General features: G+C 41.4%; 1 protein-coding gene across 3 annotated transcripts in view; it reads right to left on the bottom strand.

The window, feature by feature from the left end:
* Nucleotides 1-15,303, bottom strand: part of GRIA4 (glutamate ionotropic receptor AMPA type subunit 4) — a 240,367-nt gene extending 225,064 nt beyond the window's left edge. For all 3 annotated transcript variants that reach the window (XM_056329584.1, XM_056329585.1, XM_056329586.1), the window contains exons 1-2: nucleotides 15,130-15,303; nucleotides 13,835-13,993 (exon numbers count right to left, since the gene is read on the bottom strand). In XM_056329584.1, coding sequence (XP_056185559.1) covers nucleotides 13,835-13,993; nucleotides 15,130-15,217 — 247 coding nt within the window. In that variant the 5' untranslated portion in view covers nucleotides 15,218-15,303. The remainder of the gene's footprint in view (nucleotides 1-13,834; nucleotides 13,994-15,129) is intronic.
* Nucleotides 15,304-18,913: the final 3,610 nt, after the last annotated feature.

Raw genomic sequence — 18,913 nt, 5'->3', positions numbered from 1 at the left:
ATAAATCCAAAAGCTGTCCAAGTGTTAGATTTAGTGTTTCAATCATTGAATTAGCTGAAAGAAGCATAAAAATGCATGTACAGAAGGACAGTTCACTGTTAGCTATACACATTTGAACAGATTTCTAGGCAACACTTTCAACCAGAAAGGAACAACAACTTGGTCCAAGTTATTTAACTCCCATCCATGCTTCCAATGGAGTTTCAGGATTAGCCCTGCCAGGCTGTGTGATGCCTCAAGTCTCTTAAAAGTCTCTTCCCAGAAAGCATCTCCTAAATGTTTACAGTTGGCAACAGAAAGCCAAAATAGAGTGTTTTAAAGGTATTTTAAGTGTTTTTTATGACTTTGTCTACATACACATGGAAGAAAACAAATACGGCGTTTTTACATTTGTCTGCCTCTGCAGCTCACCATCCCAAAATGCTGTAGCATTGCCTCAGCAACCTGTCCCTATCATCACAAACCTCCTCTTTTGGTGACAAAACACTGTCAACCAAGTATATAATTTGAGATGCAAGTAACAACCCTAAGAAAACAAACAGCTGGAGGAAACAAAATTAATCTGTTGCGCAAATTCTCTTGCAGATACGTGAGAGAAAGCCAGAGCACAGATATTAAGTCATAAATATGCACAGGATGCCCCAGAGGAGAAGGCAAGTCCCACCCTTGATTTGCCCCCTTTATAGTTTTGTTCATGTGGCAGAAGGAAGCGAGGATCAATGAGTGCCCTTCCCAGACAGGTGCTGTCCCGGGGTGGGGTGTAGGTGCAGGAGAAAATGGCCCCAGGAAGGCTGAGGTTGCCAGTCATTGTCCCTTCTGCTCTCCTCAGGTCCTTGTCACAGCCAAATGGAGATGGAAGTACCAGTGTACTTCTGGAGTGGCAGAAATGTAAAATACTCCTCTGCTGTGATCCTTTGGGACCACCGTCAGGTGTTACAACTTCCAGGGTATTAGATCAAAACACATATCAGGGACAAAAACATCTTCTGTTTGGTCAAGATGACCACAGAGTAAGTGAGAAGTATTACAGCATAACCTCTGACATTTGCCTTCTCATACAATGAGGAATTGCTGGCTGCCTATAAAGGCATTTTACCCAGTGTGATACGGGGAACGGCCACATTCAGGCTGCCCTCCATGGAGGCCTACTGTGGATTACTGGCTGTACAGGTAACCAGAATTGTGGCACATCCTGGATTATAATTAGTCTGAGACATTATTTGCCCTCAAAGTCAACCATCAGGACAACCCCATTAACTGAGGTGACAAACACAGCTTTTTCAGTCACCCATGCCACAGATGCAGGGAGATAAGTCTGCTGTGCTTCTGTCTTCTGAAAGGTTTTGAATGCTTCCATCTCTGTTTGGACCTACTAAGAGAGGTTAGAAAAAGGGGCTGGCTCCCTCTAAAATCTGGAGTTGTTTTGTGTTTTGTATTCTTAATGTGGAAAGTTTCAGGCTGGGAAAAAAAAAAAAAAAAGAAAAAAGCATCTAGGATTTTAAATCACTTTGCTATTTTTGTCTTGGTGAAAAAACTATGCCACCAGTTTATTATGGTCACACACATCCTTAAGGAACTTATCATCATCACAGCACTAGCAACAGGTATAATGTTTTGAAAGATTGACATTGAAATTCATAATTTTAATTAAGTGTGGAGCACTTTTTTTGGGCCAGGAAAAGACCCCGAAGGATTTTATTTCAGTAGACAGAAACTGCTAACTTACTGTACCAATAATCCAACAGTTTGCAGACAATACTTTCACAGACAGGACCAGATAAGAAGGTAGCACATTATCTTAATGCACATCTTAAGAAACCAACAGGCTTAGAGCTACACCTGTGTGCTACATTTTTGGCTGCACATCTTCAGCTCTCACTAATGCTCCTAAAATCTACATGACATGCAGTCAAGAAAGGAAAACGCCTCATGTAAGCATGCTCCCTCTGAACTGGAAAGACTGCTCTTTAATGTTCTCCCGTCTTTCATAGCCATGCACAGGATAAAAACCTTCTTCATGCTGCTGATTCCCCTCATTCACATTCTCTTTCATGACTTTATTTGTGCAGTCAGTTGCTCACAGATGTGAATAGGAAGGTGGCAGTACAGCCCTGCTTGACCATGCCAAAGATTAGAGAGCAGGAAGGTGAGGCCATGGAGAGCAGTTTCTCAAGGTGATAGTGCTGGCAGGGGATATCCACACCTTTTGAAATGGGTAATGTCACGCTGGATCTCATTTTAATCTCACAAACACTATATAAGTGCAAGTAACTGCAATAATTATTATCCTATTATTGTAACTGCTCAAAGGATTTTCTGCTAGTCTCGCATTTAGCATAGCGTATGAAAGACTGACAAAGAAGATGTGATTAAGGTGTGAAGCCCTAGTGCCTGCCAGCTGCACTGAAGTGCAAAAGATTCCCATCATAAACACCAACTAAAAGAATGATTGGCTTTACAGGGCTTTCATCAGGAAATAAAAATACAGGAGTCCTTCAACATCTGTCAGAGACCCAAAGAAGAATGGAGAAAAGCAATCCAATTCATCTGTATAAACTGTCTTTTGTGGTACAACACCACCACCCCTTCCCTCCACTCACTCCCTTAAAATATTAAAGTATTGACCATGATGGAGTCTAAGGCAAGCTGAGGGGAGTAAGACAGAGATGGAAACAGGCACAGTTTTTCTGAGATTGTGTAAGGATGTAATTTCTTTTCTGTTCGTAACAAAGAAACAAGTATTTTATGCTCTGTCCCTTTCCTTCCTTTCCCTGCAGTAGTTAAGCTGATGATTATTTGTAATCAATACGTTATAGGAGGTAACAGCACATGATGAACACAGCAGCCACACCAGCCTGTCCCTAGGTGTGGGCAGGAAGGGGACAGACAACTCAGCCCCTGGGATGCCATCTGCTGCCTCCAGCGCATCAGCGCTTCCCCAGTGGTCCAGACCTCAGGAATCACCCTGTCCACTGCTTCCACTGGTGATGCATCTTGCAGACTGCTCCTATTTTTTCATGAAAAGCTGCGGCACATAACAGTGAAAAGCAGAGAGGGAGGGGAAGATAGCTGATAGAAAAGAACAGAATTTTCCCTCTGTCTCCCTGAACAGTATTTTTTAGTCTTATGCTCTTCCACATCTATTAACTCCTACTGTACTCCACTGGACATGTGGACTAGTCATTACTTCCCCCTCCATACTAAGTTTTCAGCTTAGCACAACCACATGTCCACCTTAAAGTTTTTCAAAGTCATGTCAGCTCACAGCAGGCGTAATCCCTAGTTCACAAGCATCAGCCACTTCCCTGCTCTGTTTTCAGCAGCAGATAATTCCCCATGCAGCAAGCAGTGCTGCACATCAGCCCTTCCTTGCTCTCAGAAACCTCCTTCCTCAACACTGAATAAAGCCGTTTCACAAATACACAGCTCCTGCTGTATCTTGAACCCCTTCTCCCACCCATCTGAGGGTGAAAGGAGGGCAAACAGCAACTTCAGGCACAAGGTCTCGAACTTGTTCCAACTCCTTACTCCAGGCAATCTGTCATATTTGAGCGCAAGGGTCCCTGAAGAACGGGGGCAGACTCACCTCCTACCCGGGCTCCAAATCATCACACACACCACCTGGCTGAACCTTGCCAGTGATACGCTGCATACACGCATTTACATTAACTGTGCCTGTTCTTTTTCCGAGTTAGCTATCTGAAAACACATTGTCATTTTCCAGCTGATATTAACAGATGTAAAATAAATCATTTAAGCAAACCATTTAACGGATGGAGTGGTAGTAAACAGAACGCTGCGAGTACAGCTATAATATACCATAATTAATTGCTGAGGTCTTGTGTTGCTACTTCTCCCTGTTTTAATCACTTATGGTATAAGGAAATAAAGGGCTTGTCCTTTTCTTCCTCTTTCCACATAGGCTTGCTATTCAGAATACTGCCAACAGATCATCAAAGACAGCTATGGGAACACTTCTTGTACTCCTTTATTCAGGCTTTTGCTTTCTGCAAATATTCTTGTGCATTAAATCTCATTCATCATCATGTTTGTGTTCAGGCTGCCATCTCCTCCAACACACAATGGAGATGAAACCAGGGATTTGCAAAGCTAAATTCGTAACTCGTGGTATCTTAAGCTAACAGCCCAAACCCTCCAGGTGAAAGCAGTAATAGATTCACATCCTCTGTGTCTCATAAAAAGTGAAATATGTGTAACATACATGACCATTAAGTTGTATTTGTAAGTAGACAATTCTGTGAATACAAGTAACGGGGATTACCACACATTTGTAACGGGGATTACCACACATTTGTTAGCAAAAACATACCTAATGGTCTTTGAACATGTTTACTAAGCTTATATTGCTATTGCTTCAAACCACACTCCCCACTGTGGGGTAAGGGGATGTTCTTTCTTCGGAAAGGGAAAAAACCCACCATTTGTGTCCACTGGAAGCATTTTTCAAGGAACCTGAAAAAGGCCCCAGTAAGTCCTTACGTGTCTTGCCATGGCACAAGCCTTGCTACTAAAGGGTGTCCCACACTGTCCCTCTGAGCAGGCAAGACACGGTACCAGCCACCCAGAACAAACCTCAGGGGGGCTCTGGGAGCTGCACAACTGTGACAACTGGATGCAAATCATGCTGATTATGGTATCTCTCTAAATTAAAGATTAACAACAAACCCAGTAAGCATTTTTTTTTCTGCTTGCTTCTTGCTTACTCTGTACGACTCCTACATTCAACACAGATAAAGACAGTGATACATCCAAATGATGTGTTGCTACACGCCAGTTTACCTGTGATTCTTTCACAGGTAATTCAGCACTGGATTTATTTGGAAAAAAAATTATAGGTTCACTAAAGAAATTAATTGAGGCTGGCTGACTAGCATTTTGTTCGTCAGACCGGGTGATCAAAATGGTTCCATCCAGCCTAAGAACACTATACTCTACAAACAATGTTACACGCTACCCACTTTCCCGTTTATTTTGGTGACCTTTACTTTTTCTTCTTTGAAGCACTGATACTTACAGCCATGAGACAACATTTCATCCCCCAGACTGCTTTCCTATCTTTCCTGTATCATCTGTAAAGACTTATAACCTGGATCACTTCCATATGGCATTACTCCTGACCTGCCAGCCACGCACTTTCACAGGGCACATGCAACCCTGCAACAGATGCAGATGTATGTCCTCTTATCCCCTTTTCCTTGGACATTTGCTTGTGCCTCCAGACAGAAATTGCAATTCTTATCAATATTATAATGGATCACTTACGGTATTACCCCATTGCTTTTACCACCTGAGAGAAGCACTGAATAAGGATACTGATATATGAAAAAAAAAAAAAAAAGAAAAAATCTGAGAAAGAAAAAACCCCGACCAGCTCTCAACTGGAGGCCACACAAACAGCTAGACAGAGAGAAAGTGTTACCAGGGTGTGCAAACAGCCTCAAGAGCCAGCTTCTTACCTGGCTTGTGCCTTCTACTTGGAGAAGTGAGAAACACTCCCGAGTCAGCCAAGAGCATATGACTATTGATTTTCAAAGGAAATTATCCTCCCAGATGCAGTGGTTTTGAAAAGTCCATTCTTAAACACTCTTCTCACTTTAAATGGATGGAAACGACGAAGGCTGGAGGCTGTTATTAGCAAGCCCCATCAGGACAGAACCACACAGAAAACCTGAAGGAAATCACGAATACGAGGTCCTACACGACTCTGCTGAGACTGTGGGTCTATAAAGTCCTGTTCATTTTTTCTCCATCAACTTAGATGAGGAAACAAAGGATTAAGTGTACTGATGTGCATGTGCTTTTTAAAAAATATTATAGCTTTTTACTCCTGCATTTTACATGAATGTATATGGGCTTGATAAAGTGTTTTTCACTTATACTCAATAATGTTTTCCAGACCTAAAGACAACACCATCCAGACCCATAGCTCACATTAACTAGTAGCGTGAAATATTGCTACTGTACATCAGGAATATTAAAGTAGAGCTGGAAGCTTTCGCAAAGAAAAACGCTGTTTTGTACTCTTCTTGCTCTACAAGAATTTCCTCTCTTGCCTCTGTCTCTACCTTGAATATATTACAGAAATCATTTTACCCACTGAGAAAACAGATCTGAACCTGACACTGAAACAAAAAAAGCCACATGGTATCAGTAAAATCTTTAACAAAAATAAATGAAGTGTAACACATAACTGTGAAAGAAATTAGCAAAACCAGAATATTTTGTACAATAATTCCCAATTATTTTGGATAATGATTTCTAATAGTAACATATGCACCGCCTTTTGCACTACAATGTGAAAATGTAAATTCCATATCCATTTAGAAATGGATCTGAAAATTGAGGGAAACAAAGCATAAAAGTCTTAATTCTTTTCAGCAATTAACTCTCAGTACCTGTGAAGTTTCCTAAAACACCCGTTTGATGGATATTCATTGCATATACCTGAATTGTATGACAAGGTGATGTGCAAATAAAAATGAAGTTCAAATTTTATGGGTTTAAGAGAGTACTCTGCAAATACATCATAAAAGCAACTGGAAGAGCGTGCATGCAGAAATGGCACCAAATCTATCCCACAGAGGGTCAAACTGTTATGAATAGTTAGAAGCTGGTATGTTTTAAAATCAGCCTCCAAAATGTGTTTAAAGCCTTTCCCCACAAAGAATCTAATAAATAAGCTGCTGAAAACTTTAACTGCTTTTTGTTTCTCTTGTGCTTTATTTGTATTTACGGAAAAAAAAACCTGCAGCCACACTCATGTTGTCCATGACTTTAGAATATAGAAAGCTACTGCACAAGACTGCATTTTTCAGGAGCAATGGCTGCATATAAATACAACACCAAAACAGCTTGTGGAACATAAGAAAACAGTATCCCAAATGACATTCTTTTAAAATAGCCAATTATGTACCAGGGGTCCAATTTCTAGACTTTACACTTTTTTTTAAATAACAGGAGTTAAGCAACTTAATACTTTTAAAAATTTGAGCTACAAGATGAAGGAATGAGAACCTGTTCGCCTCGCAAAAGAAGCTGTTTCCTACTGATCCTTCATTGTAACAGGTCCAAGTCTGCAATCCTTGCTCAGGTACAGCTCCTATTTAAATCACCGACAGGTCTGGGGGAAAAACTGCAGACCAAGTGCCAATATTTGCACTGGAATTTGTTAATGTTAGCATAGCTGGACAAACCCCCCCAGAACAGCAGGTTGTTAATAAGTATCCAGGTATTCCCCCCATGAGTCCAAAATAAAGCTCATGTATGATCAGCTTCCAAGGAACCTGAAGAAGAGGAAGAAGGATGGGATGGGTCTTTACAGTGCATTGCCAAGACAAAGGTGATGGGTATGTGACACTCTGGTTCCATTTTCTTACCAGAAACCCAAGAAACAGTTGAAATTACTTGAACAAGTCAAGCAGATGCTTCATCAAGACTATGGGGAAAAGAACAGGGAAGAAACAATGTCCTCACAAGGAAGTAACACTACTGAGACAAGACAGTTGACACATTATCACACAGAGACAGATTTTCCGAAGTGCTCAGCAGTAAACTGTTCCCACCAGGAAAGCAGGTGCTGCTGAGTACTCTGGAAAATACTAGAACATCTCTCAGTGCCAAAATGTAAGACAGCCTATTTGAACGTGGGTGTCTGAAAACAGACATGGCTGATACCGAATTTTTAATAGTACCCAACCATAACTGCATTGAAAAACAACTGAATCCATATCAGCACTGTTAAAAGCCAGTGAGATCCTTAAAATAAAAATAAAAAACAAAACAAAATAAAACAAAAATAAAAGTTATGTAAGAACCCAAACTAGATAGAGGAAGATAATAAAACTAAGAAAATGGCTAAAAGTAAAACAGCACCAAAACTTCCAAGAAAGATGCTGTGATCAGGTACTTCTGAGCAAGCTTATTTTCCCAAATTCAGAAGAACAATTCTTGATGTACACAGGAATAATTTATCTAGTTTGACTTGGTGTTCCAACACGTAACTTCAGTATAGATACACCCACCTAAGTTGCAAAAGCAGTCTTGGTGCTGTACTAGGTCAGAAGCTTGGCCTCAAGCCAACTACCTAGACAAATGGAATTCTAGAGAGAAGTCCAATTTTTCCATTTAATTACACTGATTCTTCACTTCTGCACTAGCACAAATTTCACCTCCTTTTACTCAGTTGTATATTAAGGAATAAGAACTATGAGGAAAAATTATTTGGTCCAACACATTTAAATCCAAAGAACTTCACCTGCTCACAATCTGAATTTACACAACTCATAGTAGGATCTAAACCCGTTAAGAAATCAAAACAGACGTCTTCCTCTCTCATGAACAAGCAAGTCTCAAAACAATCAAGACTTAAAAATGAAATGCATGAGCTATTTTGACTAACATGCAAACTTAGATTACAATGATAAAGCTGAAGTTAATCAATTTAATTTACTTGTTACAGTGCTTTGTCCTACACAAGTACTGCACTGCATTGGCTCCTGCAGGAGGAATGAAGGAGCACAGTCCTTGTTATTAATATTCTCAAATGAAGATTCAATTATTTCTGTAGCCTATAATAAAGCTCTTGAGTTTACAGTTTCAGCCAGTCCAGTAATGTGCTAGGACAAAAATCCTGGTTTATGCCAGGGAAATGCATGTTCTGAATTTTCACTGAAGAATTCTGACTATATTTCAGCAAAGGCCCATCATTTATTTTCCCAACAATAACCTTGAAAATTAAAACCAGACTCTGATGGATTGGAGCTATTGATGATTTTCTCTCTGCTGTACAGCTATTTACAAGGATCACATTTAGAGCCATGAAACTCTTCGAATACAGATCTGTTTATATCTTAAGAATATACAGAATCCTTCTTACAGCAAATGACACCCAAGTACACACATAATCTTTGACTCAATCGGCAAGTGCTAATAATAGAAATTTTAAGGACTTGTTTTCAATAATTGGAGTCTAGCTTGAGATAAACTCCATGTATTAAAGCAAAACACTCACCTCAAATGGTTGTGGGGTTTGTGGGTTTTTTTTAATCAATCCTATTTTAGAAGGGTACAATTTAATCCAGTTCCATTTTTTTTAGCAAACTGGCACACTATTTGCTTTTGCAGCTCAAACCTGACCGTATGGTACGCCTTTATGGTAACTCTCAATATACTCCAAACTGCATCCTTGGGAATACTGTACTGCTCTTGACAGGAAAATACCATTCAGCTGTATGAAACCTCACTTTCTAAATAAAGAACACCATGGTTTTAAATGGCACTGATTATAAAACTAAGGTTGCACTCCTATTGCTAAATTGAGTTGTAATTATGAAGCAGAATTAATAACCAAATTTAATGAAAATCCCATTACGATGCAGCTTAACAAATCAAAGCTGAAACTGCTGTAAGTAAAATGACAGATAGTCACAATATAAAGGCAATACTACATTTAAGTCTATTTCCTCAGCTTTCTCAGAAGAAAAGTTAACTCCAAAATGCCATTGCCTCTCCCCCTACTACCAAGCACAAACCTAGAGACAGACCCACAGAGAGAGCAAAGTGACGAGGGAGGTTCCTGTCTGGCCTCAGGGCTGCATTTGACCTTGGTGGATCTCACCCAGGAACTGCATTCATACTGGTGAGGCAGAATCAGGCCCTCCAATGTCAGGTCATGAATCCTGCATTAGTCCGGAGGGTACGAAAGTCAAAGAGACTACTCTTGGGAAAAGAGGGAAGTTATTCCAAGATAAAAGATTTTTAATTCCAGTGGGTTTTTCTTCTTCTGATCCATGTAGTATATCATAAAGAAAGTTGTATTTTTGGGGGGCTGCATCTACTGGGATTAAAATATTGAATTGTGCCACAGATGAAACAAGAGAAATGTCTGATCTACCCCAAATTATTAGGAATTGCCCCAATACTTATTAGGAATATATTCATCCCAGAATACACATGAAGTCAAGCAGACTCAAAGGGAAAAGCTTTACTTTTACTATGAAACACTGATGAAAGACTTGAACCAATTTCTTTTTTCCCCTCCATTTAGCCTACTCCTGTACAAGAACTGCAATACTGGTAATACATTAAGGATTTTTGAAACTTCAACAGAAGAATTCTTAACCACAAGATAAGAGCTGGAAGGCAGATGGTTCTTTGCAAAATTATAGAGCTACCTCTCAAAAGTATGCAAGCAGGTTTAATGTTGACTGCATTGCTGAGATACAGTAATGTAATATAGATGGTGCGCGGAGAGAAGAAAATTATTTTGAATTCAGGTAAAGAATAAATACATATAATCCTCTCCAAAAATCAGTGCATTGCTCCAACATCTGAATTCAAGCTGAAGGTATATTTCTAATCACAGGAATTTCCTGCTTATAAGGTGCAAACCAATGTATGCTAATAGTCAAACGTTTCAGCTCTGGTGTATTGTGTTCTGATGAGTAAGAATCTTGTACTATTCATGTTTTGCAATAATTTCAGCTCTCTGTCAGTAAGAGAGATTCTCTGAATAATGTATGTAGTGCAAAAGAAATGAACAGAGTTTAAATAAAACATGCAAATGGGAAGGGGAAAGAAAGCGGACTACCTCCAAACTGATATAGATCAGATCAATTTTGCTAACCTGAAACAGAGTCTATCTGCTTAAGCAACCTGCTTCAGATGCATTCATAATCAGAATAAAAATACCAATGTTCTGGGCCTGTTAAAAAAAAAAAAAAAAAAAAAGGGCATATATAACCATTAGAAGATAGACACTAAATTGAATACACAAAATTATACTAGTTCCAAAAGTACTCCTCAGTGAATATTTGGATACATGTTTTTATTGAGTGAAAAGAAAAGAATATGCAAGTCTTTCCAGCGTTGCAGTGCGTTACCTGCTAATATGCATAATCCTTTGAAATAGTCCATTTACTGTCCCTAACACATGCGGTGGGCCAGGCCCTGAATCTTCACAAGTAACCTCTGCAGCAGAGGGAAACAGAAATAGAGGCAACTGGTCATGTCTCAGAGCTTTACGCTTGAACTCACATGAATATTCATTGCAGTCCAGCAGCTCCAAGGCTTTTGTACTGTATATTTGGGGACGTGTGCGCCGAGTGATTTCTACACAAATAGCAAGATCCAAAGCCGCTGTTTCACAGCAGTTCAGCAAAGAGTTATCATTTCATATTGCCGTGAAATCACTTAATTCAGAGCTGATGGTGGGGGTTCTTTAATTAGGTTAGAAAATCTCACACATCTGCGCTTCAGAAGCCTCTGTCAAGCCAGCAAATTCAATCACATGGAAGCCGGTGTCCTCCAGCTATCAGACAATTGATTTTTGCAGGATTCTGCTCATATTTAGCTTAAGGGACATGTGATATGTTCATTCAGTTGACAGTCAGTTTGCCTACATTTCATTATGAGAAGATTTGTTGTTTAAAAAATATTCTTCAGTATTAAAATGTTTAAAAAAAGAAGCAGCAGTCAGAAAATCGGCTCAAGACTGCAAAACGTGAAGCAAACACAAACTTAAACTAATACAAAAATACATGTTGGTTTAAGTGGGAAGTACAGACCTAAATAAGGCCTGTAGGATTAGGCCTATTTAATACAGGCACATACAGAATTATATGAACATACAGTTTTACTTTCCCCCTCTTTCTTTGCCTCACCTCATACTGTAAAGATTCATCATCAGAGTCATTAAACTCTTTGGAACTGAACCCGGGTTTAGTTAAAAACAAACAAACAAACAAAAAAAAACCACCAAGAAACACACACAAACGATCAGGTTATGAATCACTATCTCTATAAATGGCAGCAAACATAAGGTAACAGGTCTTCCTCAGTTAGAACAATGCAAGGTAAACATAACCTAAGGTGGCTGCAATGAGAGAGGAGAATCTGCTGCAAATAGTCTAAAATGAGGAAAGTTTTGAGCAAACCCTTTTTACATCTATGGTGTTAGCCTTACATAAAGAAGTGGTTCAATTTTAGACAATTTTAAATTTATGCAAATCAGAATTAATTCACTAATGCTGGAACGGAAATACTGTGCAATACCCTTAATCCAAAAAGTAACAATAGCCTCGGAAATTATTTGGCAGAACTGGATGCGTAGGCAGAATCTAAAATAATTGACTTCACCTAAAATTACTGATTTCAATATACAACAATTTTAGTCCCCTCCTCTTTCACTAAAAATGAAAGTTTAAAAAAGCTACTGTGTCATTTGTCTTCATGGAATATATAATCAGTGCCTGCAAAAGTTAACGTGCATTGTAGTATTTTCTGAATGAACTGCACCTGCATAGATCTGATTCCTTCCAGTTTCAAAGCACCTTTTGAAATGTTTTCTCCTTATGGAATTTGGTAATGATTTTCATGCTAACACAACTAATACATTACTTAATATAGAATTCACACTTAATGGGACATCAATCTTTCCTGTATAAATGAATGGAGCCATTTTGGCAGCTCAGAAGCTTTTCCTGTTAAATAAGGTGGCAAGGTCATCTGAAACTTGAAGTACCAAAGACTTGTAGAATAAATTATACATGGGAACTGCACAGTACATTGGATGTTTACATATTAAAAGTGCCACAGAGATGGTTGTGAGAAAGTGGAGAGAAACATGGTACGTATTTTAAAGGCACAATGAACACTGAGACCTTCAGTATGTTTCTATTTTAAACTTGCTCAGCGATGTGGCTCAGGGTGTCTACTTCCACAGGCAATTCACTCTTGAATGAAAAGGAGGGATTTGAAAACTTAAAAGCCACAGAGGAGAGGCCTATAGAGTCCTGAAACATGACCACCGAAGTAGTAATACTACCACAGTCTCAGCTTTGCCACACTAGCTTCCACTGTCTTACATAATAACATGAATTCCTTTTCATAAGACAGACATACATGAAGATAAATAGAAATAATGCTTTGCTACTCTCAGAGATTAAGCAATATCCAACATGTGTTCTAACCACTGCTAAAGACCTGAGGTGATTTAAACATAGGAAGTTCGGCTAATTATACTTTGGTTTGTGTGTTGGTTTTTTTTAAAAAAGTAAATGTTATCTCATTTGGTAAGGGCATTTATTTTTCTGCTTTCCTCTCATGGTGTGTGTTTGCAGGTGTGTGTGTGTATAAAATATATAGTGGGAAGAGAATATTTGTTCCAGTTGAGGTGGTCTGTGAAATCAAGTAGATCAGATACTAACTTGATTTGGCACCAATATATGGATGCATAGAGACATATCCACAGGATGTATGCATTACGAGATGATAAGAGACATTTACAACCTAGAATATAAGAGCAGGGCTGCCTCAAGTGACATCACCAGATCAACTGCAGCGTCAACCAACTCAGATATATTATCCTGCACACCACTGCTTCCCTGTCTCCTTTCCAGCCATTAGAAAAGCATTTGTAAGCACAAATATTATCGTACATTTTCAAATACATGCAAGACACGCCACACGCAAAAGCAAACAAGAGTAACTGTGGGGTTTATGAACTGAGCGAGACATTCATAATTTTTCTTTACAACAACAAAATTCATCTCCATAGAAACCAGGAAGCAAGAAACTACAGTAATAACACTAAAGTAAATGTCACATCAGGTTAGTCAGCAGAAGGCAGGAGAAGGGATTTTGCTCCAGTTAGAAACTATCAAGGATTGCTGCCCCTTTTGCATTTCTGCAAACAGTGTCTATACTGAAGACAGACTTACTGATGTGTTTGCAATGCAAGGTAATGATGTGGTTTCCAGTTATTTCCAGTGCAATTTACGTGTAAGGTGGTCAGATCAATGGCATGTTTACTTACAGGCATTTGTTACAGCGAAGCTGTTAGCTGTTTCAATGTTGTCTACATGAGGAACCAAATTAAAAGGTGCTTCGGATGCATTGGGGCTGGTGTTATGAAGAAAAATTGCTAATCGAAAAGCAGTATATTCCTGATCTGTGTTCCTGATGAAGAGACCACCTACAAAAAAGCAGGAAAAAAAAGCAAAAAAAACAAAGGAAGCAGGGTGAATTATTTGCAAGCTACTTACTATCTTGTAACAGCAACTGTCTCCCAACGCTCACAGTATGGCAAGTCCTGAGACTTTAATGGATAAGGAACTATTCATATTCATAATCACAACCGCTGCCTTTAAATCACTGTCCTCAATCGATTTTAACCTCCCCCTGATGCATTCATGCTTCTTTTCTGACTTCTCAGTTTCCAGCCTTCATACATAAAGACCCAGATTTGTCATGATTACAGTGACCTTTTAAAGTGTTTAGCCTCCATCTCCCTGATACCGAACACACTGGTAAATCAGCTACTCAACAGCCTCTTACGTTAAGTGGCGGGCTGATTAAAGGGAACGATGCTTTCTGGATTAAAAAAAAAAAAAAAAAAAAAAAAGAAAATACCAAGTCAGTGTAGGATAATCTGCACTGAACGGGAATATAATGAACTTTGCTCCTCTGCAGCCATGTGCAGGCAGGGAGCAGCTCAGCTTTATTAGCAGCATCTTTACAAGTCCACGAGAAATGATGCAGTGATGGAGCTGAGCTGGAAAGCATTCAGATAGCTGCGTCCCATCCGAAACACGTCCGAAGGGAGGGAAGCAGGAGGCTACGGGAAAGGGGTGAGGATGGGGCACTGGACTACAGGGACAGACCTACAAAATCCTAAACTTTCCAACTACGAGAAGGAAAAGAGCAGTGTTGCCTTTTACCCCCACCCCTGCCAGTTACCGCAACCTCGAGTGCACATAACTCGCCATCCCTCTGGGAGCCAGAGAGAAGCTGGGGGTGTCGGAGGGGGCTGAGGCAGCCAAGGGGCATCAGACCCGAGCCTCTTCCTCCCCTACCGACCCTGCACTCCCTGGAGCTGGAACGAGTTCTGCAAAAGACAAGCACCCTCCCTGCCGCACGCGAATGCACGCACACACACATATACACACACACACACACCCCGGCACACATACACAAATACACGCGGATTTTTCGTGAAGGCAGGGAGATGGGATGGTGTCGGTGGAGAAATCTGCAAACGCCTTCAGAAGCCTCCTTTCAAACTCACTTTGAACCCCTGGACACACGCACACAGCCCAATGCAGCGCTTACCTATTTGCACACTGCTAGGAAAAGCTCCCATTGCTAGTCCCCAAAAGCCAGAAAACAACAAGACAAGCTGTCTGCAAATTATCCTCATCTTCTCTTTTGCCTCTCTGTCTCGCCTTCTCCCGCTCGCTCGCTAGATGCTGCTCAGAGAGGCATTGAGGACGAGGTGGCTACAAACAAAAAGCAAGAATTAAAAAAAAAAAAAAAAAAAAAAAAAGGAAGGAGGAGAAAAAGAGAGATTTCCTCCTTTCTTTTTCTTTTTTCTTTTCTTTTTTTTTTTTCTTTTCTTTTTTTGTTTGGTTTTAGTATCTGTTTGCTATTCTCTCCCGCTCGCTCTCTGCCTCTCTCGCGGTCGCCGCTGCCGTTTCAGCAAGCCATCCCGCCGCGCCGGATTTTTCCCGCAGTCTCCATCGCCGGGGAGCGGTTTCTGTCCGGCTGCAAATGTTGCACATGCAGAAGATGGTGGTGAGTTTGGCGGCGGGGGGGAGCGTCTAGTGGCGGCGCGGCGCGGCGCGGGCGGACATGCGCCGTGCGCCCCCCCGCCACCTGCACCGCCGCGGGCGGGGGGCCGGCGCGCGCGTCCGGCTCCGCGCCGCCCCGCGGACCCGCCCGCGGACCCGCCGCGCACTGCAGCGCCGGCGGTCGCGGCCAGGGTGAAAGGGCCGGTGGTTTTGCTTGGGTTTTGGTTTGGGGTGGGTGTTTTGGGTTTTTTTGTTGGGTTTTTTTTTCTGCCGCTCGCACATCGGCGGGCGCGCAGCGGCGCGGAAGTTTGTGCGGCGGGCTTAGGGCGAGAGGGGCCAGGCGAGGTCAGTGCCCCGGGCTCTGCGCGGGAGGCGCGGCCGCTGCAGCCCGTCGCTCGCGCTATTAAGTACCAATTATTATTAATGAAGGTGGCAGGGCGTATGTGCGTGTGCTGAGCTGCTGCGGAGCTGGGGGACGCGGCTGGGCGGGCCTGGCACCCCCCGCCCCCGGGGGGCGCTCCGACTGACGGGCAGGGCGGGGGGCTCCGCGCCCCGCGCGCTCCGCTCCGCTCGGCTCGGCACGGGAGGAGCGGGACCCCCTCCGCGCTGCCGGGGTTTGCGGCAGAGGATGGAGCAGAGGGACGCGAGCAGGGGAGCCAGCGCTGAGCGCTGGTGGGCACTCATGCCAAAAGGAGAGAGAGCGAGTGAAAACTTCGCTGCCCCTATGCCGATGCCTTTTCTCTTTGGTTTTTTTTTTTTCTTTTTTCTTTTTTTTTTTCCCTTTTTTTTTTTTAGGTGGAAAAAAAATGGATTATTTTTGTGCCTAGACCCTTTTTGGTACCTTCGGATTTCTATTTCCAAGCCTTGGAAGATCCCCAGAGCAGCTGCCAGAAGTCTGGGGATATTGCAGTTAATAATTAAAAGATATATATAATAAATGGTAGGTAATGAAATCATCCAACAGTAGCTGTATGTCAGAGAAGGGAGCTTCTAGTTTTTCGTGTGGCTTTGCAGAGAGAATTCTGTCAGTCACAGGGAATGATTTGAGCTCCAATAACTTAATTTTAAAATGTTAATTGGTAACATGAAAGAATATTGAATTTTAAGGTGAACTTTGTGGCTCTGTGTTCAAACACACACATTTGCTCCAAGGCCACAGTTTTGCCTGCTTTCACTCGGGTTTACTTTCTTAGTTTATTACTGCATCCCGTGTCCCCATCCTCTCCTGTTTTGGGGTGAAAGACACCCCCTTTACTTGCTGCAGAGGGTGACAGTGATTTCTGAAACATGATTGTGAGCTTCTTGGCATCAACCACATACCTGGAAGAGCAAGCAAAGCACACTGAAAGCAGATAGATAGATATAAAAATAAAAATTAATCTGCATGGGCATGTGCAATGGTGTGTATAACTGTGTGTGTTTGGGAGACTCTGGAGTTCCTGTAAATAAATTACTCCTTGAGAGATTTCTTGGCAGATCAATGGCAAATGGACTTCACCTGCATTTCAGAATACTCATTCCTTTATTTTTCAGTAAGTCTTCTGCTTCCCTTTACTTTCCCTCCACGTATTCCCATCATTCCTCTGAATCTGCAGGCTTGTGCTTCCCATTATTTACCCATGCCTTTTTGTGACCTCTGCTTTTGCTTTTGTTTGTCTTTCTTTTCTTCTTCCTTGCCTTGCCTCCTTATCTCCCTAAATTCTCCCCACAATTTGGTTCCTCCTTTCTTCCATCCTTTACCATTTAAGTTTTTGACTTCGTAAATCCAAGTAAAAAGTAATGACAATGGAAGAATATTTCCATTCCACAATGGCTGGCTGGTTCTTCACCACTAGGAGTAAGTGAACTTGGAAACGGGTAAAATGTTTAGTTAATTTGATGACACATACTCATGTGAATTCATGCCAAATATATGTATAAGATTAGGATTTTAGACATATGTCCATTATAGTGGCACAGCAAGTTACTGCCTACTGACTGAGCTGAGGAATAAGCTTTGATCTTTTTCAAATATAATGGTAGCATGTTAATTTAAATTTAATTTGAGAGTCCACAAGAAACCATGTCATGCAGTGGTCTAATCTGATCTGACCAAGAGTCTCACCCAGCAGTTCCTACATCAAGTCTGTAATTTCTTCGGAGTTTGAACATGCATTTCAGTGAAACATCCAATCTTGATTTAAAGACTTCAAGAGACAGGAAATCCATCACTTTCCTGGGTGAGTTTCTCCAGTTCTTACCTCTCTAATTTGTTAAAACCTGCATTTGTCTTACTTTGGTTTCTGAGGTTGACTATCAGATGTACCCAGTATTCCCTGTAATGGTATCACTCGGTGCTTTTCCCAGAAATAATCCCATCCTCTACTTGATACTCCCCTGCTCAGACATCTCAGGATCATTTCTGCAGCTATGGAAAGCGGAGGCAAGAAGTGGGAAGAGGCCGCAATATCAATTGTTTAAAAGGCACAAGAGTAAAAGAAAAGAGTTGCAGTGTCAAAGGGGAAAAAATCCCACTTTGCTAAGTTTTGAGAAGTGAATGGCAGATGATGGGGTAATTAATAGCAAATTATATCTTACAGAAAAACCAGAACAGGAAAAGTAACAGGGATGTAATCAATATTAAATTTGGAAGGGAAGAAAGGTAAGAAAAGATTTTAGTTTCAGTGCTGTTCTGGTGGGTTAACCTCGTCTGACTGCTGGGTGCCCACCGAGCTGTTCTCTCACTCCCAACAGGACAATGGGAGAAAATAAGATGAAAAAGCTCATGGGTCATGATAAAGATGGGGAGATCCCTCACCAATTACTATCCCAGGAAAACCAGGCTCAACTTAGGGAAAATTAATTTGATTTATTGATAATTAAGGATAGAGTAGGATGGTGAGAAACAAAAACAAAACTATCAACAACACACACACACACACACCCCTCTTACCAGGCTAAACTTCACACCTTCTTTCACGACTCTTCTCCCTCCTCCCCTCCTGCAGTGCAGGAGGATGAGGAATGGGAGTTCTGGTCGTCTCTGCTGCTCCTTTCTCCTTATGCTTTTCCCCTGCTCCAGCGTGGGTCCTTACCATGGGGTACTTTCAGGAACAGACTACTCCAGCGTAGGCTTTCCATGGGCTGCAGTTCCTGACAAAACCTGCTCCTGCGTGGGCTCGTCTCCGCAGGACACAGCTCCTGCCAGAAACCTGCTCCAGCACGGGCACTCCACACAGGCTGCAGCTTCCTTCAGGCATCTCCACCTGCTGCAGTGTGCAGTTGTTCACAGGCTGTGATGTTAGTATCTGCTCCACCATGGTCTTCTGCATGGGCTGCAGGGGAAA

This window comes from Falco biarmicus, chromosome 2, assembly GCF_023638135.1.
Source record: "Falco biarmicus isolate bFalBia1 chromosome 2, bFalBia1.pri, whole genome shotgun sequence".
In the NCBI taxonomy this organism is placed as follows: Eukaryota; Metazoa; Chordata; class Aves; order Falconiformes; family Falconidae; genus Falco; species Falco biarmicus.
This window is presented reverse-complemented; position numbering and strand designations above follow the sequence as displayed.